The sequence below is a fragment of the Festucalex cinctus genome, chromosome 5 (assembly GCF_051991245.1).
Source record: "Festucalex cinctus isolate MCC-2025b chromosome 5, RoL_Fcin_1.0, whole genome shotgun sequence".
Taxonomy (NCBI): domain Eukaryota; kingdom Metazoa; phylum Chordata; class Actinopteri; order Syngnathiformes; family Syngnathidae; genus Festucalex; species Festucalex cinctus.
The window spans coordinates 23,947,321-23,974,815 of record NC_135415.1 but is presented as its reverse complement, the minus strand read 5'-3'; the positions used below and the strand labels follow the sequence as shown (position 1 = coordinate 23,974,815).

The 27,495-nt window shown below is 39.2% G+C and overlaps 1 protein-coding gene across 8 annotated transcripts in view; it reads left to right on the top strand.

Moving 5' to 3' along the window:
- Positions 1-27,495, top strand: part of grid2 (glutamate receptor, ionotropic, delta 2) — a 475,459-nt gene that overhangs the window by 346,468 nt on the left and 101,496 nt on the right. For all 8 annotated transcript variants that reach the window (XR_013283658.1, XR_013283660.1, XR_013283659.1 and 5 more), the window contains 2 exons: positions 15,849-15,950; positions 24,269-24,466. Coding sequence is in view for 5 of the 8 variants with exons in the window: in XM_077522426.1 (XP_077378552.1) it covers positions 15,849-15,950; positions 24,269-24,466 (300 nt within the window). In the remaining 3 variants the exon portion in view is untranslated. The remainder of the gene's footprint in view (positions 1-15,848; positions 15,951-24,268; positions 24,467-27,495) is intronic.

Genomic DNA, 27,495 nt, shown 5'->3' with positions numbered 1-27,495 from the left:
TCTTCACTTTTCTCTGATAACATGTTGACTTTTCTTAACATTATGATTGCATTCATTCAAATATATACAATAATATAATGTGATGTTATGGCTTATTCCTTGTAAAATTACATGACATTATTGTTGTCACATTAGGCTGGGTATATTTTGTCAATAAGGCACAAATTATGTTCATAGCGTTCTGTGACTATTTGTGTCACATTAAAACTTTATTAAAGCATTACACATTTTTCTTGTGACATTACAACTTCATCTATCTAACAGTTTTTTTTTATTTGTGTTATGGTACTAATTTATTTTCTCTTTCTGTCGCATTCCAACTATTTGTGTGAAAAATGTATTCTTGTAACACGCCTAGTTTTTTTTTACTTTTAATCTCGTGACCACATTGTTTTGATGACTTTATTTTTATTGTCAAAACACTCAGAAAAACATTGATAACACATTCATTACTTTCATATCATTGCAACGTGTAACTTGATTTGTGTAACATATTGCAACTCTTCTCTTAAAATTGCGGGACAACTGTTTCGTCATCACAACATGACTATGGACATTACACTTTTATTTTAACAACACGTTTTTGTAGAATTATGTCTTTGTGTTCAATAACAGCTTTATTCATGGAAATGTATTGTTTATTCTCTTGACAACTTGTTTCTAAACTATACGGCTTCATTCTTGTAACATTAAGACTTGTCTCCCTTCTACAGTTGAGAGAGAGAGAGAGAAACAACGTTACCTGATGCAAATAAAGAGCACAATAATATATCAACTCAATAAATATTAGCATCGCTTGTCTTGTCTTGGGCAGGATTTGTCCTCTAGAGGCCAATCACGGACACTTCACCACCAATCATCAGTAAATATTGGGCCAGAGCTATTTAAAAATGGCAGCCAATTATTCCCCTCATAATTACCAAGACCTCATTTTCACTTTAAGGATTTTTCATCACACATACACTTACCATAATAGCAGTTCCCCAAGCACCCGTTAACCCCCAAAGTGCCACTTAACTGAACAGATTTCATCAAGGAAACAATTTTGCCATGCATAGGACAGGGGATTGAAATGATTCGTCATCAGTGGCGTCCCATTCACACGCAAGGCCGCCTGGATATTGGATAGAGGATCTCCTTGCGTGACCCAATGCGTGATGGAACATTCTCCAATCTCAGCAACCTTGATGACGGGAGGTTTCGACTTAGGTTACGACGACTTCTCGTCCATGAAAAACAGCAGTAGCCTCTTTCCTAAGATTTGTCCTCTTTCCAAATAGGAAATGTTGCCTTTGAAACGAGATGTGATAGGCTCCACTTACCCACAACCCTGAACCAGATAAGAAAACTAGAAAATAGGTGGAGTGGAGTGTGCACAAGGCAGCACGTAGACGAGAGGTTTGCAGGTCTGCCTCAAAGTTTGAATCATCTAAGTTTGTATTTCAGCTCAGGCCTTCATCTAAGTTTGTATTTCAGCTCAGGCCTTTCCTTTGTGGAATGTATGTGTTCTCCACATGCATTTCTGTTTCATTCTAAATTCACTGCAAATTGTTTAATGATTGATTGTTTGGCTCTATATGTCCTGCCATTAAGTGGTGACCAGTCCAGGGCAGGCTTATAATAGTTTTGCATTTTTTTGTTATAGTCAGTTTTTTAGTTCACTTTGACTTTTGGTTTTAAAATTTAGGTAGTTTTCATTGTTATGTTTTGTTTTTAATGGCACAATAGTTAATTTTTATTACGTAGATTGCATTTAAAAAAAAAACTGTTCAATTTTAATTTTTAGTATTAGTATTAGTATTAGCTTTAGTTTTGTTTAATATATGGAGCATTTGTAGAGAGCAAGGTTTAAAAAAAAGGTCTAACTATGGTGCAATAAAGAAGAACTGCTACTGCTCAAACAACTGCTACTTCTCCGTAAATACCGTATTTTCCGCACTATAAGGCGCACCACATTATAAGGCCGCACCTTCAATGAATGACATATTTTAAAACTGTTTCCATATGTAAGGCGCTACAGTTGAGGCTGGAGTTACGTTATGCATCCATTAGATGGTGCTGCGCTAAATGGAATGTCAATAAAACAGTCAGATAGGTTAGTTAAACTTTATTAATAGATTACAAACCAGCTTTCCGCCAACTCCATTCACTCCCAAAATGAATAAACAGCTGTTTTATTATTTTCTCTGAGGTAAAGTAGTATTAGCTAGCAATCCAAGATGGCGGGATCTTCTGCTCATGCGCGTCACCGATCGTGCAGGGTCACCGATAGCGTCTTGACAGCGAGACCTGTTGCGGCTCAATATTGATCCATATATAAGGCACACTGGATTATAAGGCGCATGGTCAGCTTTTGAAAAAATTGAAGGCTTTTAGGTGCGCCTTAGTGTGCAGAAAATACGGTACTTTAAAATGAACCCCGAAAGGTCATGTATGACATTAATTGAAAAGATGAAAATGAAGGACCTTTTCACTATAATTCTAGTTTTATTCAATATACAGTAAATATAAGATTTTGTTTCAGTTAATTTTCATTTAAGCATTTAGTTTTTATTTTATTTTGTGAAACCGAATCGTGTTAGCTAGTCTCCATTTTTGGCACTCATTCGACCCAATGTGACCCCTTTTGAGGCTCACAGGGTTCCGTAATATCACATCAGGACTCTGTGATGCCCACAGTATAATTTCTCATTGGCCGGATACACATACGCAATAAGGATTTGCACCCTGCATGTGTGCGGCTACACATATTAAAGTGATTACAGTGGAGGGAACAGATTTGCATTGGTTTGATATGCAGCCCATCGAGCCCTTCCCTCTTTCTCCTCATTTTCCCATTCGCTGTCATCTCATAACATGTCTGCGCTTATTTGACCTTCATTACCTCATGAGTTATCTTATCAGGGCCCGAGCTCCAGGCACTGTGAAGGTCCCTTTATGAATTGCTGTATTTATTATGATTCTTCCGAAAAACGATTCAGCTTTTTAGGGGCCTCAGCATACCTAAAAAGTCACCAATCTTTGCCACTGTGTAATTCCAAATGTGTATATACAATTTTAACTTCACAAACCCACTGTTACTATTGTTTTGTATGGGTTATACAAATTTAATGTACTATTATTATTCCAAAAATTACTCAATAGCCCCCTCTTGCCTGTAGGTAGAGCATGGCAGTGGAATTTGATGCCTCACCATAAAACACAACATTTTAAAAGCTCAACTCCACAAGGTCAGAGCCAGACCAAACTTATTCGGCCCACCCGGCCCTTAAAAAAGCCGTAGGTGTTCCCTACGACCAAAAATGTATAGCTGTAATACCGCCTCATTTTCTTCAGAAGTTTTCTTTGAGACCGGATCAAAATGTCAGGGTCAAAATGTCAGCATCCTAAAACTAATATCTGTACAGAAATGTTTTAGGTAACGTTGTTTGGTGTAAAAGCAGCAAGCTAACTATTTGATGTGTGTGTGTCAGGGAGATTACTGCTTTTATGTGGGAGGTGAGTTTCTTCATATGAAGGCAAACCACTGCAAATTTCCCAAAGTACACATTTTATTTGTTTATTGTCCACTTGTATTGACACACACTTTTCATTTTTGCCTCCACTTCTTTGGTGGCAAGATAAATACAGAACAGACATCCATCCATCCATTTCCGCTTATTCCTCATAAGGGTCGCGGGGGGTGCTGGCACCTATCTCAGCTGGCTCTGCGCAGTAGGCGGGGGACACCCTGGACTGGTTGCCAGTAGTGTTGTTCCGATACCGATACTGGTATCGGCAGAGGTGCCGATACTGCATTAAAACAGTGGTATCGGTATCGGTGACTACTCACAAGTAACATGCCGATACTATTAATTCCGCTAATATAGGATTTTGGATGCAGCATCTTGTGTCTTGCTCATGCACAACATTCACTGGTATGTGACATGTTCACTGCATGCCGATCTAAGATATCCAATTGGCCCTTGAATGCTCTGAACCAATAGCAGGACAGCTTTTTCATGTTGAGGAAAAAAAAAACTTAACTCATTCACTGCCTTTGACAAGTATACTTGTCAATTGTATTTTTTAGAGCGGTGCTAAATGGGGGCGAATCTGAGCATGCTCCACTGTAAATATCAAACTTGGAAACAACTTTACTGATGCCCAACCACCGGTAGATGACATCATTGCCCCATTTTATAGGAAATAAACACAGTTTCAGAGTCCATGGGAGAAATGGCTGTATTTTGGCAAACCTACATTTTTCTGCTGTCAATTATAAAAGAACGGGACGGGACAAAAAGTAGGGAGTCTATTCTGTTATTTGGTAGATTCGGTTTATATATAATTATTGAATGTAATATCACGTGAGTATTGGAAATGTAAAAATTTTCTATAATGACTGGCAGTGAATGAGTTTTAAGTATCGGTATGGTATCGATATCGGCCGATACTGCAAAGCTGGCTATCGGTATCGGTAGCCAAAAAACGGTATCGGAACAACACTAGTTGCCAGCCAATCACAGGACAGAACAAACAATCCAAATAAAAAGCAGCACACATTTGTGACTGAAGTCTCGAGAGAAGAAAAAAAAAAACATACATAATTGGCATCCAAAACTATTTTAAGTGCCAAAATTAATATCTCAAATTGTAAAAAAAATAAAATAAAAAAATACCACAATCGGTGATCCAAACCCATTTTACAAAAGTACCCTGACAATTAACAGGGAGCAGAGGATTTCATTTGGGGGGAAAAAAAAGCCAGCAAGTGTGTATATTGCCACATCGCAACCCGTCAAGCGATAACGAGGTCTCCGACATTTGTTAGCTTGAGCTATTTAATAGACGGGGGGAAGGGGGTGGGGGGGAAGGTTCACTTGCGAAGACTGCATAACCTCCACTAACAACCGAGGCTAAACATAGCTCGTCCATGACAGCGATCTTTAACAGTCAAGATCTATTACGTTATCATACTTGTGTGACACCAATTACTACTTTGCTATTAGGAAGAGCTTTGAATTCATCTTATGGTATTCTGTGTAGCAGTGTTGTAGTGTTTTAGCCTTTTTATTTTTAAGTAGTCCAGAAAAAATGTCCTCTTTTAGAAACGGTGACATGTAACAATTAAGAATACAATTCTTCACAATAGTAAAATTATCATGACTTGTTAACACAAGCAGCCTGAAATAATTAAAAATATATTTATCACGAGGCAAACAAAGTATATGTTACAAAACAAATTCCAATATTTAGTGAACAATGAACAAATATAGTGAAAAGCAGTTTAGACCTCATTTTTGTTTTGTGCTATTTGTCCCCATTCTTGTGTTTTAATTTACTGTTCCCGTATTTTTCGGATTATAAATTGCAGGTTTTTTTTCATAGTTTGGCCGGGGGTTTGACTTATACTCTGGTGCGACTTATGTGTGAAATTATTAACACATTATTATTTCATTTCACATGTTGTTTTCACACTAAACCACAAGAGGGCGCTCTAGGACTGTGTTGATAATTTCAACATTGCCGGTAGAAGAGGAAGCGGCGCGTCGTCTACCTCCCGAGTTGGGGGAGTTGTTTAAAAGTGACACCGAGGATGAAGATTTCATTGGATTTAGTGATTTGGAGTGAAACTGGTAGTTTGGTAAACTTGTTAGCATGTTCTTTATGCTAGAGTTATATGAATAACTTGTAGAGATGGGAACTTAATTCACCCACGGAACATTGGGACGAAGGTAAAGTTCCGGGTGGGAAGGTTTTGTTATGTGCAAGGGGAGTTAGCCTGTTAGCTTCTAGCTGAGTGGGGAGTTGCTGTTAAGACCTCAGAAGCTGATGTCAATAAAACGCCAGCATTTGAAGGATTGTTTTCCTTGACATAACTCGCCCTACTGTGCCTCCGATTGGCTCATCAGCCCTCATGCCAAAAGTTAGCCAATCTAATCAGTGTATGCAGGGGGTACCAGCCAATTAGAGGCAGAGAAGTGTGGACCATGGTTGAACGGTGTGAAATCGATTTAGAATAGGGGGGTACACTCAACACTGACTGAAAAAAAATGTTTTTCTTTAACAAATAGCTGAGAATATTTTGGGATGGGGGTCAATAGGTGAATTTGTGAAGAGCCAACCACAAAACAGTGTTTTTATATTTGTGCAATTTTAGAGGCCATAACATTTACACTCCAAGTTGTACAACACTAACAGTATTTTTGTTGCCAGTTGTGAACACTGCTCAGTATGATAGAGTACATCAACGCACCCGTAATAATAAACATTGCGAAATGAATACCTCTCTTGGTGTCAATCAAAACTGTGCATTATTACCTCTGTGCAGCAGATTTTTTTTTTCATTATCTTCTATTGGATTATGTTCATGTTTCAGTCTAATTTTCTTATGATTGTCGACCCATAGCTTCTCTGTCATGTCTCCTCTATAATGTTCCTCCTCCTCCTCTTCCTCAACCTTCCTCCCTGCCAGCAAGGCCTGGAGGCTTTTCAGCAGCATTACAGCGTGTAAACCTCGGATTACAGCAGCCAGAGTCTGCCCGGGATTGCATGCCTCTGTGGATCGCAAAATACACAAGAGTACTGTCTACCCGCCCACCTAACCGAACAACCCCCCCGACGCCGCCTACACATCCATTTGCATAGCCGCAACACACTCGCGTACGCACACACAGTACACGCACAAGCAGGCTGATGTGGACATGCACCGCGGCAAACTCTGCAGAGGATTAACTATCATCTCTTCTCCCTGGGTGTGTTCTTGACTGCACTTCTGCGGCTGTCCTTAAACTCCAAATCCACTCTACTTTTTACGCTCTACCCCTCATTTGAAGGACACCCATTAGGGAACGCCTTTTTCAGGCCCTCACGACTCTCAAACAAGGTATCATCCCATCTGTGCCGACGTAGAAATGACATTTTGATGACACTGTTAAAGGGGATTATTAAATGACTACAGCTGGAAGATTGTAACACTCTTTAGAATAATTGGAAGGCCTGGAGTTGTTGGTTCTCGACTGAATCCATGCCAATGTACATACTCAGTATGTTTACAAGCAACTGTTTGTAAGTAAGACTACTACTGACGTCATTTGTGACTGATTACTACAGAGCTGCCCCAAATACATCATCCTTTGAAACAACGGTCCAGGGTTACCCCCAGAAAACCTGCTAAACCTGGTGATCAGAACCTTCCGCTACCCCTTTGGATTATCTTTTTTTTTTTTTTTATCGACAGTGGTGGGTGATGACAAATTTTCCATGACATGTCAAGTGCGTGGATGGCATTTGATGTACAACACAAGCACTTATTTTGGTGTTATTATTTTGGTTATTTTGGTATAGACTGCATTTCGATAGCTTAGCAATTCCGATGGCTTATTCACGTTTGTAATTTGGCTTCAGCTACTTACAGAATTGTTAGTTTTTCTCTACTATGGAGGTGACGATTAGCAACATATGCGATGTAGACATTGGATTCAAAGCAAACTTTTACCTACACTTCCTGTTTAGCGAGAGCCAGAGATGGCCACAAGTCTCTTAAGGCCAAGTCCAAGTCTCATGTCTTTGACCCTAACAAGTCCTCCAACAAATATGACCATATTGGTCGTTTTACCATGCACATGCATATAACCAAATAGAGTGTCTTCCACGACTGCTCCCCCTAGAGGAACAAGACGTCCAATCAACTCATTCAAACCCAAAAACATATAAATACGTATTTTTTTTTTTATATTTTGACCTGCACTCCCCAAAAACGTATTTATACGTTTTTTTTTGTTTTTTGTTTTTTGTTTTTTTTTTTGTTTTTAAGAGCATACGTAAGGCTTTGATACAGCTTCTGACATGAAGAGGTTGCTTAAAGCAATGGTAGTTTTTACAAAAAAAAACAGCAGGTGGCAGCAGAGTATAAGAGATCAGCCGGGGTCATGTTTCAACAAGCCCTTTTTCCTAGTGCTTTCAACAGGTTTGTGAATAACGATGAAACTTGGCTATATTCTAATGCTAACTGCTTCAAAACGGAAACACACAAATATAGACTCTAATGTTCTTTTGGTAGGTTCCATGCTTTTATAGCAATAGAACAGTATATTATGTCAATCTTGCATAATCCAATAAAACAGCCGGGTCAAAGGGCTTTGCTTCAGTGAAAATGGTTGTGAGTGAATGAGTTAATATGACCATATTGGTCGTTTTACCATGCACAAGAATACAACCAAATAAAGCGTATTCCACAAAAAGTCCCCCACCTCAAAAGAGGAACAAGACGGTACGTTTTGCGCATGTTCCTTCTTGACTTCAAATCACCGTCACTTTTGAGAATTCATCGTCACTTCTGGGATGGGATATTAATGGTTAGGGTTTGTATTAGGCTTTTAGTGAGGTTGTTTGTTACGTCTTTACATGGGACACTAGTGGTTGGGGTTAGGAAGAGGCTGAGGTTTTAGTATGGTTGACGTTACAAAACACACACATACATTTGGAGTAAGGAGAGAAAATGAGAGCAGTCAAGTTCCGACACCAATTTCCACATAACTCTGAATAGTAGCGCCCTCCCAGGTCGGTTGGATAGGAAAATCTTGGCACTACTATCCACAAGTGTCCATCCTGAGGGTCCTTGTGACTGGGCATGTCACTGATGGCCTCATACGCAGTAATAACCACTTCTGACTACATGTTCCTTGGAGGAGCAAACTCAACTTGAATTGAAACCAAGTGTATTCTGCTGGATAGGATATGGATAGCATAATGGATATGATGGATATGGCAATGATCCAGCTTCTTTGGGTAGTAGCCAGATCAACCATAATAATGGCAGAATCTGTCACACTGTCTTCTCTTTTTGTAGGCATTTCCATCCCATATGCCACATACCATTGATCGTAGTGCTTCACCTATCTCCAGGGTCTGTCCCAAGGGTCGTCCTAACAGGAGATGCCTGACAGCTAATCGTCCCATGTTTGATACCATTTGTCAGAGAATTCGGAGGAAGGCTACCCTCATCTTGGATAGAATACGAGTCTGTTGTGTTAATGTGAATGTACAAGAAGTGCAAAATATTCTCCCTGAACCTTCGACAAAGCAAGAGTTGCATCAGTTTCATACGAGTTTGAAGACGGAGTACTTTTTTTTTTAATTGCGTTAGGGACTCAGATCATCTTGGCTAAACTTCATTTCTAATCGACCGGTGCAGCCAAGTGCCTCCCAGAGTGGCGCACCAAGAAATACATTTTCTTTTGTATATTACTTTTTTTTTTCTTCTTCTTCTTTGCATGAGTGCTGTCAGAATGGAAGGTGGAGGGAACAAAGACGAGAGCAACATGTGCTCGAAATGTAATGCATTGGTCTTGTTTAGATGTACCTTTTTGGATTGGAATATTTCATAATAAAGTTGCTCTAACCCACTCCCATTAACACCCACATCATTTCTATAAATGTACAATACCACCCTGAGAGTTGCATCAAATATAATATCCCTCCTATAGTGCCCTTATGTCTATCAGTCCTTCCAAGCTTTTACCAACTTAGGTACACTAAGTGAGGGAACAGCTCATGGACTTGACTGACTGTCTTGACACTTTGACAGACACACGGATTAACGGGCTCAATGCTACTGTCAATGTAATCCACCTGCCATGTGTCTTGTTCCACTTCCTTCACGGCACAACTGGATTCAGCTGATAAATCAAATGTGTGGTGGTTGGCCATGTTTAATCACTGACGAGCCAACAGTCTAAGATTACATGCACAGGAAATCAAATTGTAGATATTTTCTTGAAATAAAAAAAAAATCTCTTCAATTGTCGTATGATATACAGTAGAATGCATTGGATCACAAATTGCTGTTATTACAATCTTCAAACTTTTCTAATCCCATCATTCTTTTATAAATGCATTTATTTTTTATGTATGCCTTTTTCCCTTCCTTTGAGATCCATATTATCGAAAGCCCGGTTTTCGGATGTGTCTGGCATTAGCCTGGTTTACATGGAACATCTTAAGAGTCCCGGTCGATTTTGCGACTTCATCTCCTGACACTTGTGGATGGTAGACTGTGTAGACGTGATTGTAAAGTGTCTGTAAACATGTTAAAGGACTGCACAGAAAGACAAAGGGTTAAATATTTACCGTATTTTCCGCACTATAAGGCACACCTCATTATAAGGCGCACCTTCAATGAATGACATATTTTAAAACTTTTTTCATATATAAGGCACTACAGTAGAGGCTGGGGTTACGTTATGCATCCATTAGATGGTGCTGCGCTAAAGGGAATGTCAACAAAAGATAGGTCAGTCAAACTTTATTAATAGATTACAAACCAGCTTTCTGACAACTCCATTCACTCCCAAAATGAATAAACAGCTGTCTTATTATTTTCTCTCAGGTAAAGTATTAGTATTAGCTAGCGATCCAAGATGGCGCAATCTTCTGCGCATGCGCGTCACCGATCGTGCAGGGTCACCGATAGCGTCTTAACAGCGAGACCTGTTGCGTCTCAATATTGATCCATATATGGCGCACTGGATTATAAGGCGCATGGTCAGCTTTTGAAAAAATTGAAGGCTTTTAGGTGCGCCTTATAATGCGGAAAATACGGTACTAAATAATTTATAAAATAACCGCACAAATAATAATTGTTTGAACGACAAATATTGTTTATTTATTATTATTTCATTTTATTTTATTTTGTTAAATATTGAGTCATATAGGTATATTTATTGACATCAACACTGTGATGTATGAGTAAAAGGTTGGATGTACATTTTTGGCTTTGGCCTTTATATAACATAACAAATTCACTTTACTGGCATTTGCATTTGCGCAACCAAAATGTTTTTTTTCCCCCCTATATCATGATATCACTTTTACATGAGACAAAGTGAAATAGTGATTTTAGGTATACAGTATGTACTAATTGTTTTAAACACAATGTACCACTAATTTAACAATTTAAAGTGTTTCAAAAGCCTGAAAGTGTTTTGAAAGTAGTTGAATAATGTATCAAAGTGCATAAACTCTGCTTTTAATATCGTTGAATGGAAAGTTTGAAGTGGAAAGTTTGAATGTTTGAAATGTGTTGTAGAAAGAGTAGGTGGAGCTTTCCCTTGACATACACACACGCACGCACGCACTCCACGCAAACATGCGTATGCCATCCAAACACTCAAGCAAGCACTAAAACAGCTTGCAGCTCATCTGGGAAATCAGAACAGAGCTTGTTGATGTTGCTGTTGACGCTTTCACCACAGCCGTGCGTGTGTGTGTGGGTGTGTGTGTGTGTGTGTGCTTGGTGAGAAAGGGAGTGAATGAAAGTGTACGAATGATCAGGCAGAACAAATTGTACAGTCTGATACTTGGGGTCCTACTCAGAACGCCTACCATCAGTACACGGTGCCTCTAATTGTTGCCCCATGTTTGTCTTGATCCTCTTTGTTTGTGTTTCTCAATGGACAGCACATCTCGAGAAGCATAACAATTTACAGTTCAATTTACCGTATTCCTCACGTATTTCAGCGTCAAAGCAAGTCATCTGAACCTTCAGTGTAAATTGCTGCTTGTATTTGTTTTTTGTTTTTTTTCAGGCAGAGAGTAAGCACAAAATAAGCACATTTAATATAATGGGCCATCAGAGGTGCAACATGTCAAAAAGCAGTGTTCTGTTTTTGTGCGTGGAAGCTTTCATTTAATTATGTTTAAGCATACACATACAAATGGGTAGTGTAAAAATGTAGGGAATATATTTGTGTACATGAGGTGCTAACCATCCAAATTCTATAGCACTCCTCATTACGCTGGACTCTTTTCCAGAAATAACTTTCTTCACGCTTGTAATTGGCTCAAATGGCAAGAAGGGTTATAGTGGCCACCTGTTGATTTGGCATAGACTTGACAACAAAGGTGTGGGGGACAGCAAGTCCACCTACTGCCAGAGTTAATGGAAATATAAATAATCTGTTACAGGATCGAATTTTTGTCATATATATTTTTTAATTCTACCATGTACAACTGTAAAAACAAGTTAACTGTTTTTTGTTTTTTGTTTTTTTTTATGCTTTATTTTACTGAACAGCCTGGATTGAGTGTACCACCATATAATACCCCCCCCCCCCCCCCCCCCCACCACCACCACCAAAAAACAAACAAAAAAACAACAACACTAAAAAGCTAATGAAAATTAAAGCACAACAAATGATCAACTGGCGAATTGTTTGACTTTTGAGGCATTCGACTTTGAAGGTTCCACTGTGCATGATTAAATGTCACCAGATGTCAAGTAGTAACACAGCAAGACTCTTAAATGAGCTCCTCTGAGAATAAAAATAACAACTTTATTCAGTTCAATCGTGGGAAGTTGTCACGGTGACACCATTGTGTGCTTTACAGCAGATATATTCTGACTATATTCTGACATTGTTTTGTTCTTTTTTTTTTTGTCTTTTTTTGTCAAAATAAAAAATCAGATAACCAATTTCAGCACCCTTATGATCAACTTGTCACACGCTGGTTCACATTCTGAATACTCTGTGTTCCCAACTTCCTAACTTGGTTGCTATATTACTTTAGACTTTTCCGACCACTCTAGCATGCTCACTTGACATTAGGAAACCAAAAAAAAAGGAAAAAAATGTAAGAATACTGAAATAATGGCGATCATGGTATCATAGGTATTAAAGTGAACCATTTAGTCGGGAACCACTTTAACACACTAAGATGAGATGCTGATTGCACAGAGGATTCGTGATGGTTGCAGCCTGGCCTATTGTTGATGCAAGCTGTACTTGCTTTGTGGAGGACAAGATGGAGGATGGCCTACAAGGGACATCTATAGGGGGATTAAAAAAAAAAAAGAGTTGTAAGATAAGAGCAAGAAGACAGAAGGAAGGCAAGCTGTTTGGAGACTGCGCTGACACATGTTGCTCATCAGCGGGGGAGACCAAAATGAAGGAGTTGTGGAGGGGTAGTGTGGTGGGGGGGGATGCTGGAGCAGTGAAATGGCTCAGCAGCTTGTCTGTTGCTACTGTCGCATTGTGCAATGGTGAGCAGCCAAGACAGAAGGAAAGCAAAGACGCGCAGGCTGGACAACACAGCAGCGGCAGTGAGATTTGGCACATAAAAGTCAAGAGCAGCTAGAATATGAATGAATGAACACAGCACACAGGGAAAAGCTCAGTGTTGCATTTACAGCAAATATTGAGGTACCCTAGGAGTTGAATTTGGTGACCAAACTTGTAACTAAAATTAGACTAGTATGAAATCACATTTCCCTATTGAAATTAATTGGAATGTGACTATACATACATATATATATATATATATATATATATATATATATATATATATATATATATATATATATATATATATATAATGTGAATCCTGAACTAAAAGAGCATTTTTGTGTTTTATTTTGAGCGTTAACTATTGGAGACTGACCGTGCTGTTTTTTTTTTTTTGTCCAAATTAAAGGAAGTATTTTTGTTAAAAATATTTTTAGTGATTTTTTTTGATTTTTTTATTTATCAAATGTACTACTGGTATCGGCACTTGGTATCGGTATCGGTAAGTACTGAGGGCCTGAGTATCGGTATCGTATCGGTCTGAAAAAGGCGGTATCGAACATCCCTAATATATATATATATATATATATCTATATATATATATATATATATATATATATATATATAAGACAGGAGTAACCTGACTGACACTAAAATGGAAAATGCAACAATGAAACAAGTACAATAAAGCCATTCTTGTACATGTCCCAACGTTCACATATTGGTACACATCGGTAACACAATAAAGTAAACAAATAATGAAAACTTGTATGAAATCATCATGCAGAGCTAATAACGTGAAACACGTAACATCTCACTTGTCATTTGGTGCCAGTACCGCCATGAGTGATGCACATAAATCAACGCTCCTCCCTATCAAAATAGTTTTCTCGATATTGCAGGGACGCTGTGGTGATTTCCCCCGAGAAGCACACGGAACATTAAAGCGCCATAATTCGAATTGTCTCGCGGTTTATTGCCATCACATTTGGACGCCGTGCTTCTAATGACAAAAGGGGGTGAAAAAACACAAATGCTAATAGTCATGCCATTTTTAATAGCAAACATATCTGATGACTTTACAAACTGGCATTACATTTCTTTTTAGTTAGACTTAGACTTAGACTTGACTTTATTGATCCCTTTGGGATGGCTCCCTCTGGGAAATTTACATGTCCAGCAGCAATGAGAACAGATAATAAAATAAATAAATAAATAAATAAGGTTATTACACCAGAGATTGAATTAATAATAATAATAATAATAATAGTAATAATAATAATAATAAATAAAATGAAAAATAAAAAATCAATCAATAAATAAGGTTATTACACCAGAGATTGAAATAATAATAAGAAGAAGAAGAAAAATAAAATAAAAAATAAAAATTCAATCAATCATGAAATAAGGTTATTACACCAAAGATTGAATTAAATAAATTAAAGTACAGTAAAGTGCCATATTTGTGAAGTGAAGTGCACTCTACACCCTCCTCCCCCCCAGTGAGGACTTGTAGAGTACAATTAAAAATGTATATCTGTTAATGTGCTTCATTTAGATTCTATGAGTTGGATTTGATCCTAAATGTGCAATTAGAGCAGAAAACATGACATCACTGTGTCCGAGAAATCTTCTAACTAGTCCTTTTTTTTTTCCAACAAAGCATCGTATTTGGTAAAAATAAATAAATAAATAAATAAAAATAAAGAAACCTGACAAACAAAAACTCAAAATCACTAAATTAACTCATTTGCTCCCAAAGACGTATTTATACGTTTTTTTTTTTTTTGGGGGGGGGGTTATTTTGCTAGAGCATACAGAAGGCTTTGATGCCGCCTCGGAACTGAAAACAATGCTTGAAGCAATGGTAGTTATTACAAAACCGGCCAGCAGGTGGCAGCAGAGCATAAGAGATCTTTTTTTTTTTTTTTTTTTTTTTTTTTTTTAATAAAGAAATAGAACACAATAATCTGTGGGCCTTGCAAAATCTGTCAAAATTTAGCAAAACAGCCGGGAGCGAAGGGGGTTGGGAGTGAATGAGTTAAATAGATGTATCATTTGTATTCGAATCTGTTGGCAATACTATGATGCAGTCTTCCAAAGAGCTAATAATAACATAGTTAACATTGCCTGCTTCTACATTAGAACTATAGCTTGAGATGAAAAGCATGAAAAGTGAACGTGGGCCGATATTAGCAGTGTCAGTCCATAGGGTAACACAGTCTAGACACAATGAGTCATCTGCTTAATACACACACAATCAATGCATTTCTATTCCCATCACCCAAGACTTACTTGTGCATCAGATGGCCGCCTTCTCGGCCCGGTACTTTGCATGTCTATTTCTTGATTTTATTTTCGTATAGTTTATGTGAAGGGTTTGCAGCTTCAAATCATTTGCTACTGAATTTCCTCTCTACAGGGAAGCTTGGCTAGTTTGAGCTTTGATGCGAAAAGCTCTATTTTATTGAAAGCGTAGGCGGTGCGCAGATAAAGAAAATGTGGTTGGGGACCGTTTTAAGTAAATAAATAAAAATCACAGGTACATACTGAACTCGGGATAAACCTGGTAGTTTTGTGTTTAAAAGGAAAACAATTTGACATGATTGTACGTGCAAAAAAGTAGAGCATAATAGAAAGTAGGACAAAAGAAAATCAAATATTAAAGAGGTGGATATGTGTTTTATTGTTTTGAGTTTTGCTTCCCTCTCCTGCACGATGATAGTACTTTTTCATCATAATACAGTGCATGCAACTCAAGTAGATGCTAAAGTCATATTGTTTTGTTTGTGCTCACTGCAGCTGGCCACGTGGGACCCTGTTCATGGCCTGAATGGCACTCTGACTGACAGGAAGTTGGAGAACAACATGAGAGGAGTGGTTCTGAGAGTTGTCACTGTCTTGGTAAGTACTGCATGAACCACTTCAATGTTTTTCTCTTGCTTCTTTGTTTAACTTTGAAACAAGCCATTATGTTTTGTTTTGTTTTTGTACAATGTATTAGTAAAGTATCTTGATAAAATGGTTGTGGCACTTTTTCTTTAAAATACGCTAAAAATCAAGACTTACAGAACACTTTATACCCGGAGTGTCCAAACTTTTTCATTTGAGGGCCACATACAGAAAATCAGAAGGACGCAAGGGCCACATAATGTTACGAAGAGAAATTGTGTTTAGTTCTATAAATTGTACAAAAAATTTACTTGTGCTTCTGCATATTTAGAAAAATGCTACAGTATATAAACCAATTTATTCCAATTTATTTGTAATATGGCAGTAGGGTTATTATAGTTTTGGAAATTTTCATTTTAGTTTTTATTTTGTTTTGAGTATTGTTTTTTATAAATTTAGTTAGTTTGAATTAGTTTTCAAGGTGGGTCTGTTAGGTTTTTTTTTTTTATTAGTTTTAGTTCTTTAATAAATGCTTAGCTTTAGTTTAGTTAGTTTCAGTATTAGTTTTAGTTTTTTGTAATGTGTATTACTTGAGCGCAATATTTAAAAAAACACCATGGGCGGTTTATATAAAAATAAATCTACTAAAAATCACATTTAAAATCACCCCCAAAGGCTCATGCATTAAATTTATGACCAAAGACTAAAACGAAGGACATTTTTGCTATAATTATAGTTAGTTTTAATTTAGTTAGTTTTGTAAACGTAAAATGTAGTTTCAGTTAGTTTTCTTTTTTTTTTTAAGCATCTTCATTTTTATTTTATTTTGTGAACGAAATTGTTGTTTTGAATTTTAGTTTTTTTTTCGTTAGTTTTAGTTAACTAAAATAAACTTCAATAGCACCTGTGTTTTTCAACACCTTCCCTTCTTACTTTGACTATCTCCAAACATTTTTGTTTTTATTTAGTTTGAACTGAGTCAAATGCCATTTTTAGCATATGTCGCGGGCCACAAAAAAATGGACGGCGGGCCGCAAATGGCCCCCGGGCCATAGTTTGGACACCCCTGCTTTATACCCTATATTTGTTAGCAACAAAGTGCCTGGAAGTGTTTTTTATACACATATTTTCTTTAATTATGGTTTTACTATGCTAGCCATCATAGCAATGGAACTCGTCATCGTAAACCTGCTTGTATACACTTCATATAGTAGCAGCCAGAAAAACCCATAAGAACTTTACTTTAATTTTGGCTGCCAGCATATAAAAAAGAAGAAGCACAAAGTACATAATTAAGCACTCAGTAACAATCTGCTCAGTAGATGTCATAGTGATGCAAAACCAAACTTGTGTTGCAGTAGAGGGGGGGGTGCCTACCCCCACCCCAAACCGGCTGCTCTGAACAGCGTTTGGACTATTTTGATGTTTTGAAATAAGCGCGAGGCATTTCATTTAGACACCTAGGAACTGCTTTAAATTATGGAAACTAGAATAATACTGTATGTCTCCCTGTAGGAAGTGCTGCAGAGTTGTGTGACGGGAAAACACAAATAAGTCAGTCAAGCTTGCGGTAGTAACTCCAATTCTTAGCCTGTGTCCCCTGGAGCAGCCACCGTCGCCATTTGAGAACATCCCCGCGTTCGCTTTTAAAGATTCACCGTTGTAAATTCTTCATAGCCCATCTTTGAAGTGAGAGATGCCGAGCGAGAAGAAAGCGTTGATGCTCAACATCTTTGTGCCAATCCCTTTCTTCTGCTTTCCGCTTTTTTTTTTTTTCCTGTTCTTTCCCCCAGTTAGACTCTCATGATCCAGAAAAGACCCACAAGTCTCTCATTAATGTTGTCACGCTCTTTATGTGCTGGACTAAGGATGGGCAGAAAAGTCAATTAACCAGTCATTAAATGTAATGGAATTTTACCAGAACAGGCTGCTTACGTTTGATCAAATAATTGTGTCTTTGGCTTGAGACATGGTGAAGCAGCATGTGGTTAGTTTTTTACGCGATCCAAGGAAATGTAAGTTTTTATCACAAGGTTGCTGAATGTTTAGAATAAGTGTGACAGCAGCTGGAGTCTTGGTCAGAAAACGTCGAAACTGAAGTCCAGAACATTCATGTTTTTTTTTTTTGTTTTTTGTTTTTTTTACTTCACCGCACAAAATTTTATGTAGGATGAAAATGTCTCTAAAGGGACCTATGGAACAGACTGTTTCATGCTGCCTTGAGCCATTAGGTGCTCCCATTTCCTTATTTTGCACGTCGCTCTCAAGGGTACGCCATAGACGCATGTACTCATTCCGTGCACGTTGAATTAGTTATCGACCATTTAATTGCGGGCTGAAATCGTACCACTATTAGAGCAAAAAAAAAAAAAGCAGTTCCATTGATTATTGAGAGGACCATATTGATTATTAAATGGTGGATACCTGGCGGACGATGTTACAGCCGCAATCATGTGTTGGCGCTCATTAACGGAAGCGGCCCCCTCACAAATGGTTCTAAAATTGATAATTCGCCACAATAGAATCAGAGGCTTTTAAGCTCATCGGTCCACATTAAAACGTTTCATCTTGACAGGAGCCTGAATGGTACAGACAGCCCATAAATTCCCTCGGTGACTCACCTCGCTCGCTATTTTTTGTCGTTTACGGCTGCGTTGAAGTGACAGCCTTGGCCAAAGGGATTATATTTCCGTGTTGTCTGCCCTTCCTTGAAAATGTGATATCTTTTATACTTTTCAAAGCCACTCGGAGAGAACATTCCGGTGTCAGATAATGACACCTTGCCATTCTGAGGAAACTTGACCCAAAATGTGTTTCATACCATTGAGGTCCATCTATATAGTCTACATTTTTGTTTGATGTGCTGGAGAAGGTCTACTTGTTAAAATGTGTCCTCATTTGGGTCACGGGTGAGCTGAGGAACCGATCCCAGTTGAGTCACGCAGGACCGTTTGCCAGCCACCAATTGCAGGACACATTGACAAACAAACATTCACACTTGAATTCACATATCAAATACATATTGCAAGCAGTCATACATTTAATAATAATGCATATATTTTTGGAGAATGAGTTGTTTTACAAATTAAAAAAAAAAAAAAAAGAATTTCGCGTTACTTCGTTAAAGATTAGATAGCTCTTAATATGAAAATAAAAATGCACTGAGCTGTCGCCATCGTCTTACAAATGCAATGATGCCATCTAGTGGCAGAAAAATTACCAACACAAATCAATATCACGCTCGTTTTTTTACAGTACATCTTTTTAATTTTAATTCAATGTCATGAATTATTATGAAATTACTGTATCAATGACTAAAAAGATGCATACTTCTATTAGTTTAACATTTTTTCCCCACTTTAATGTTAACAAGAGTTGAAAACTAAATTATAAAAATACAATTTATTGTACATTTAGAACAAATATAAAATTTGTGATTAATCATGAGTTAACTATTTAAGTCGTGATTAATTACGAGGGATAGCACGGTGGCTGACTGGTTAGCACGTCCGCCTCCCAGTACTGAGGACGCAAGATCGAGTCCAAGCTTCGACCTTCCTGGGTGGAGTTTGCATGTTCTCCCCGTGGCCAATGCACTGCAATTGGCTGTCAATCAATTCAGGGTGTACCCCGCCTACTGCCCGAGGACAGCTGGGATAGGCTCCAGCACCCCCTCTGGATGGATGGATGGATGGATGGATGGATGACGATTAAAAATTTTAATCGCCTGAACCCCCTATTCATTTCCTAACGAACAATTTCCTGGCCTGCACACAGCCACTTGCCATTTTTAAACGGACTTTGGCACATGTCATGGACATTTGCGTTTTCTCATGTTCAAAACAGCAATCGGACGGCATGTGGCTGCTATGAGCTAGAAGACGACAGGAGGTGGAATGGAAGGTTTGGTGTGGAAGGAGGGGGGGGGTCGCTTCCTTGCCCGCTTGCCGCATGCAGACGGATGCGATAACATTTTTCACGCTCGACAAATAAGGAGAATTGTCGCCTTGATGGATGTGATGCTTGGCTAGACGGGCGGAGAGGAAACGCGGTATCTCTGGCATATGTTTAGGGAAAGACGGCGATGTGGCGGCGTGGAAAAGCACCAACTGCTGGTATCTTGCAGCTGGTGAGTGGCAGGGGGGGGGAAGGATGAGAGCGCCGAATAACAGACGAGAGAAGACGGGGCATTGAAGCCTCAAAAAAAAAGGAACCGACTCGCAGTGCAATTTCGAGGCTTGGAGATGTTTAGCGTGGAAAGCATCGACTTGGTATTGATTGAGGCCGGCAGCACAAAGTGAGGCCATCCAGCCCAACTTTTTTAGGATGATTAAATGAGCCTTCGCCCCTGAAAACTTTTCACAACTTAAAATCTGACATTATTGATTAAGCTTTTTTTTTTTTAACTTGACATTTTGTTTGAAGAGATCGAGGTGCCTGTTTGGTTTTTTTTCTGTTCTTGTTGCAACAAACTGTATTCAGCCGCAAACTTCTCACCTCAAACATACTTTTCACAGGATAATGAGCTGAACTAAAAAGTCAGCTCTGACATTTACACTTTGGGGGGAGTCATCAAGTGCTCTCATGTGTTTTGTTTGGCTTGTTACAAGTTGCGCAAGTCGTACGTCAAGCTGTACATGTCCTTGGGTATTTATAAAACCAAAGGCATTAAGAGCACAGAGGTCTTGTGGTTAGCAAGCATGTCTCAGTTATAAGGCTCTCAGTTTGAATATGAGCTCCAGCCACACTGTGTGATGATCGCATGCTCTCCCCATGTATGCATCCAAAAATGAAGACGTAATGTGAAAAAAAATTGATGGTTGAATAGATGCTAAAAGAATAACAATTCTGAGGATTTTTTTATTTTTATTTATTTTTTGCTATTATATTCTAGCAAGTGTATGTCAAGTGTTTATCTTGAAGTATCTTAAATTATGCAAATTTAAACATGTTTGTATCATTTTAAAAGTGTATTTAAACACCTTATTGTTCTAATGTTTAAGTGCCATAAATAAATACTATGACTTCTGGAACGTAACCCCCGAGTAGATAATAAACAAAACTTTAAATAAAAAAAAACACACTAAAAAATAAATTTTCCGGACCAACTTGTTATTTTTCATTTTATGACTTCATTCTCCATGTCATGACTATTCTCATAACAACTGGAGGATACTCACGTAATATTTCCATTTAAATCTTATGTTATAACTTAATTCCTATTTATTTTCTTTTTAACTTTATCACTTTTTTCTCGTAACTCTTCAACTTCATTTTCTAAATTTATTATTTTTAGTCTGTTACTTTAAAGTATATTAATGTATTCAAAACATTACAACTTTTTTCTCGTACTTTGCAACTTACGTATTGTTTTTTTTCTTGTCGTAATAAAACTGTACCTGCATAGCTTTATGATGATAGTCATGTAAAATTATGACTTTCCCCTTGTAATTCTAGCATTACTACATTGTCATCATACTAAGTGTCATGACTGGGTCATTCCAGGGTTATGTTTGGGTCATGACGGTGAGGTCAAGTGTCTGTTTTGAACTGATGTAACCATCATCTGGTTTCAATTGGAAAAACGCTATGTGATGTCAGGAGCTATGTGATGTCAAGAATCTTTAATCTCTTTACTTGGTCAACAGCCAATCAGATAATTCCATGTCAGTCCTGTTACCCGCATATCTAGCCACAACCAATCTGATCGATTTGCTGTCTATATAAGCCTGAGAAGTGTGTGTTTGTTGGATTATTACCTCTGTTCCTCCGTGCATCTCCACAGCCCAAGGGGGCGTGGCGTCTCGTGATTCTCGATGCATTCTCATTGTTTCTCGTCTAGTCAAGTTTGTTCTACGCCTCTCGATGTTATGCGAATAAAGAGTTAAAATCTTATTTGTGTGTCTGCGGTTTTGGGATCCAACCTCGGAACATAACAGTCTCGACAGTATCATTACACTTTTTTTCTATCAAGTTTTTATTCATTTAACATCACAGATTTTTCTAGTAACTTTCTTTTTTTCCTCTGTCACAATTTTTGTGTTGCAGTTTTGTTTCATTCTGGTCACTTTGTCATTATTTTCATAACCTTACAACTTTTGGTGGGATTTTACTTGTGATTATTTTCATTGTTGCTCTTTTCGGTGGGGTAGAACTCGAAACTTAACCACTGGAATACTTTTGTTTGATTTTAATGCTTTCAAGAACATGCATATGGATGAAATCAGGAAAGCCAACATTATCACCGTTTTGTGTCCGTGTGTGTTTTAGTGGGTGTTTCTGCCTGGACTGATGGATGTGTTCAGCGCAAAAGGGTCTTGGCATGTGTGTCCACTCACTGCCTAATAGCTTATTGAACGGCTGCAAGGATTAGAAACCACCAAGTTAATCGCATCGTATGGGTTTTTGTGTGTGTGTGAGAGAGTTGGTGTGTGCGCGCGCATGAACAACGAGCAGCTAGAATCGACTCAATAGTACACAGGCCTTCCATAAATCTAGCAGACGTATTGGCCTAAAACATTTCACTCATCAATAGGAAGGTTTGCGTGAGCGGGCTTAAGAGTTTAAGTGAAAATTCCTCCCATAAAATGCAAGTGCAGAATAAAGTGTCTTGCTTGTACTGTATTTTTTTTTTTTTTTTTAGTATTACTCTGATGCTTTAAAAGAGGTTGTGTTTTCACCCCCAGACTGTGGCTTTTTTTTAATTGCCTAAAATGTCAAATGTTTGCTGGATGTCTTTAATGTCAACAGGCAGCTGCCCTTTAGATGTCGCACACATATTGATGAGCAATGGGGGGGCTGCGCCTGTCCCAAGCACATTTGAAAATACAGTACACTGAGGGGGAAAAAAAAAAAAAAGCAGCCCTTGTTGAGTGATTAGACGTTTGGAACATTTACAAATCTGCTGTATTCATGCATTGACGTTTCCTCTTTCAAACGTCAAGATAAGGAGGGACTATTGAATGAAATGGAGGTGGCTATAAAAACCTTTCCTCACAATTGCGAAGGGTTTAATTCTAAATATAAAGCAGCATAGTGGACAAAATGACAAAAATGTTCTCATTCTTTGGCTTGCCTTTTCATGACTGTTCTGTATTTGGTAGGGCTGGGTTTCAAAATCGAATAATCAATGTCAAATTGATTTTCCTTTTCGAACCTGATATTGATTTAAAAAAACTATGAATCAATTAGTTTAATATCTAATTTAATTTAATATAGCCATTTTTTGTATCTTCCTGTTTTCTTGAAATTTACTGTTCACATGAATTTAAAATTATTTACTTGCACGTATGAAAGATCTGTTTTGTTACCCTTTAAGACAATTCAAAATATGTTTAATTTATATTTGCAATGATTAAATTAGAATTGTGAAAATATTTTCCATCTCATCCTTAACTCATTTGCTCCCAATAACGTGTAAATACGTTTTTGTTTTTTTTAAGTGTCCCAAAGACGTATTTATACGGGTTTTTTTTTTTTTTTTGGGGGGGGGGGGTTTATGCTCAAGCATACAGAAGGCTTTGATGCAGCCTCTCAACTGCAAAGAACGGTTGCAGAAATGGTAGTTATTACACAAACGGCCAGCAGGTAGCAGCAGAGCAAAGGAGATCAACCAGGGCCATCTAGAAAAAAAGCTTACTTACAATTTTAAGTAGATTTGTGAAAACTGATGAAACTTAGCTCTCTTCTAATGCTAATTGCTGCAAGACTGTAACAGATAGAAGCATACATTTTTTTCCTGATGAAAGGAGAGACTTTAATCTTTCTTTTGATAGGTTCCATGCTTTTATAGCAATTGAACACAATATTCTGTGGGCCTTGTGAAATCAGTCAAAATTTAGTAAAACAGCCGGGAGCGAACGGGATTGCTTCTGTGAAAATGGCTGGGAGTTTTAATGATGTCAATGTTTATGTATTAAGTGATTTTAACACATTTTAATTTAATTAGTAAAATAAATGATTTAACCGGTTACTGTGGCCCCAAGATTTGGTTTGGAATTGAAAGTTTCTGGAGTCCATTATTTTGGTCTTGACTTGTTTCTAACACGTCAAGGTTTTGGTCTTCATTTGCGCTGACTGAGTCTGAGTCATAAGCTTGGTCTTGATTTTGTCTTAAGTATTCAGTGTTTTGAACTTGACTTGATATGACTCTTCATTGTTTTGATCTTGATTTTGGTGGCCTTGACTACAGCTCTCGATGTGTGTTTATCACAAACCTCTATTTTTTCAAATGGGCCCCTGAGTAATTGTGGGGTATAAGCCTTCAAATGGCTGCACTATTGATTCGATGTTTGATCAACTCACCCTGTGATTGTTTGTTGTCTTTCTAGGAGGAGCCGTTTGTGATGGTGTCCGAGAACGTTCTCGGCAAACCGAAGAAGTATCAGGGCTTCTCCATCGATGTCCTGGATGCTCTCTCCAACTATTTGGGTTTCAAGTACGAGATCTACATCGCACCGGACCACAAGTACGGCAGCTTGCAGTCCGACGGCCAATGGAACGGACTCATGGGCGAACTCGTTTTTAAGGTGACACAGATATTTTCTGCATGCACGCAGATAAGAAACTATTTTTAAAGTGCCAATTCAAAGCGACGTGACCGGGTGAATGAAAAGGAAATTGTAGACAAGCAACACAAAAAGATGCATTTCCTATTTAGGCAAAACACTTCCAAGCAATTCACAAGGGTAAGCATGCAAAACGTCACGTGCCATTGCCGTCACTTATGCTAAGTATGGCTTCGGCCTCCCTTGGGGAGAGGGAGGGAGGAAAGGGGGGTTTTGCACACAATCTTTTGGTCGCCTTCTAGCGTCCCAGCAAGGAAATCATACCGCGTCCAAACTAAATATTTAAACAAAGCTACCTTGCCGTCTCACTTTAACTCTCTTATATTGACGACTCAGATTGAACTCCTCCAGCACACTTGGTGGAGTGCACTATATAACAGGATGAATAACACAAAGGGATTGTTACGTAATGTAGGAAGAAAACAAGGATTACAATAGTACTTTATAGCTTCTCTGACTGCTGGAACCAACAACAGAAGAACAGTAGCCACTTTTAGACCTTGCAATTGTTTGTTTTACGAAGTGTTCTAAGCTTGTAAGTATATTTTAAATACACAACATTATTATATTAACAGTGATTGGCACCTGGAAAGTCTTACAAACCTAGACTCATTGCAACCAAAAATTTGATTCTAAAGTCGTATAAATCCTTCAAAGAGTAACATTCCCATGAGACGTGAGTTCAACAACATTAATATACTGAGTTCATTTTTTCAAACCAATCCTCACGTTACTATGAGAATTATTAGCATGCGCGCTTGGCTGCTGCAAAATGCTGCTGAGTCAGCCATGTTAAACACTCTCATTAGGCATTAACGCTCGCTTATTATCTACTTGATCTTTGACACGTTCATTAACAGGGCAAATCGACAGTGGTGTCGGATGCAACAACTCTGCCATGCTGTGCATATCTATAAATTAAACTCTTACACTACACCTCAAATATGTTCAGCACAGCTTGCATTGTTGTTTACTTGAAGGGGACATATTTTATTGTGAAAATAATTTTAATTGCTTGTAGTCTGGAGTGTCTGCCTGCACCCATCAATTGAAAAATATGTTATTATCCATCCATCCATCCATTTACTACCGCTTATCCGAGGTCGGGTCGCGGGGGCAGCAGCTTTAGGAGGGAAACCCAGACCTCCCTCTCCCCAGCCACTTCAACCAGCTCCGCCGGCGGGATCCCAAGGCGTTCCCAGGCCAGCCGAGAGACATAGTCTCTCCAGCGTGTCCTGGGTCGACCCCGGGGCCTCCCGCTGGTGGGACATGCCCGGAACACCTCCCCAGGGAGGCGTCCAGGAGGCATCCGAACCAGATGCCCGAGCCACCTCAGCTGGCTCCTCTCAACGCGGAGGAGCAGCGGCTCGACTCTGAGTCCCTCCCGGATGACCGAGCTTCTCACCCTATCTCTAAGGGAGAGCCCGGACACTGCGGAGGAAACCCATTTCGGCCGCTTGTATCCGGGATCTCGTTCTTTCGGTCACGACCCACAGCTCGTGACCATAGATGAGGGTTGGAACGTAGATCGACCGGTAAATCGAGAGCTTCGCCTTTTGGCTCAGCTCTTTCTTCACCACGATGGACCGATACAGAGTCCGCATCACTGCAGACTCTGCACCGATCCGCCTGTCGATCTCCCGCTCCATCCTACCCTCACTCGTGAACAAGACCCCAAGATACTTGAACTCCTCCACTTGGGGCAGGATCTCATCCCCGACCCGGAGATGACACGCCACCCTTTTCCGACTGAGGACCATGGTCTCGGATTTGGAGGTGCTGATCTTCATCCCAACCGCTTCACACTCGGCTGCGAACCGCTCCAGTGAGAGTTGGAGATCCCGGCCTGATGAAGCCAGCAGCACCACATCATCTGCAAAAAGCAGAGATGCAATACTTAGGCCACCAAACCGGAACCCCTCAACGCCTCGGCTGCGCCTAGAAATTCTGTCCATAAAAATTATGAACAGAATCGGTGACAAAGGGCAACCTTGGCGGAGTCCAACCCTCACTGGAAAAGAACCCGACTTACTGCCGGCAATGCGGACCAGACTCTGGCAACGGTCGTACAGGGACCGAACAGCCCGTATCAGGGGGCCCGGTACCCCGTACTCCCGAAGCACCCCCACAGGACTCCCCGAGGGACACGGTCGAACGCCTTCTCCAAATCCACAAAACACATGTGGACTGGTTGAGCGAACTCCCACGCACCCTCGAGGACCCTGCCGAGGGTGTAGAGCTGGTCCACTGTTCCACGGCCAGGACGAAAACCACACTGCTCCTCCTGAATCCGAGATTCGACTTCCTGACGGACCCTCCTCTCCAGCACCCCTGAATAGACCTTACCAGGGAGGCTGAGGAGTGTGATCCCTCTGTAGTTGGAACACACCCTCCGGTCCCCCTTCTTAAAAAGGGGGACCACCACCCCGGTCTGCCAATCCAGAGGCACTGTCCCCGATGTCCACGCGATGTTGTAGAGGCGTGTCAACCACGACAGCCCCACAACATCCAGAGTCTTGAGGAACTCCGGGCGGATCTCATCCACCCCCAAATATGTTATTAGTTGCCAGAAAATGCATTAAATATATCCTTTAATGGTGATTGGTGGAATTGTAATCATGCTTGCACGCAAAATGTTTAGATGGAATTGGTGTTCTATCACCTTATAGTCACAGAAGTTAGAGAACCTGTCACAACATATTTTCGCCTCTACTCTAAACACCTACTCTTTTTTTTCTTCTTACTTGATAGCATTTTTTTTTTCTGTGTACAGTTCAGCAGTTCCCCAAATCATGCTTTGAGCACAATACATATTGTTGTCCTCTGGCTTTAGATCCACTGAACATGCAAATATGTTTTTCCACACACAATTATGCCTGCCAATGATTATACAGACTAATTCATCTCTATTGCATCTTTATATGTCTACTATGCCAGCAGCTTTGTGGCAGGTAGTACAATTAAATATTCTAACAGTGGATGGGAAAAAA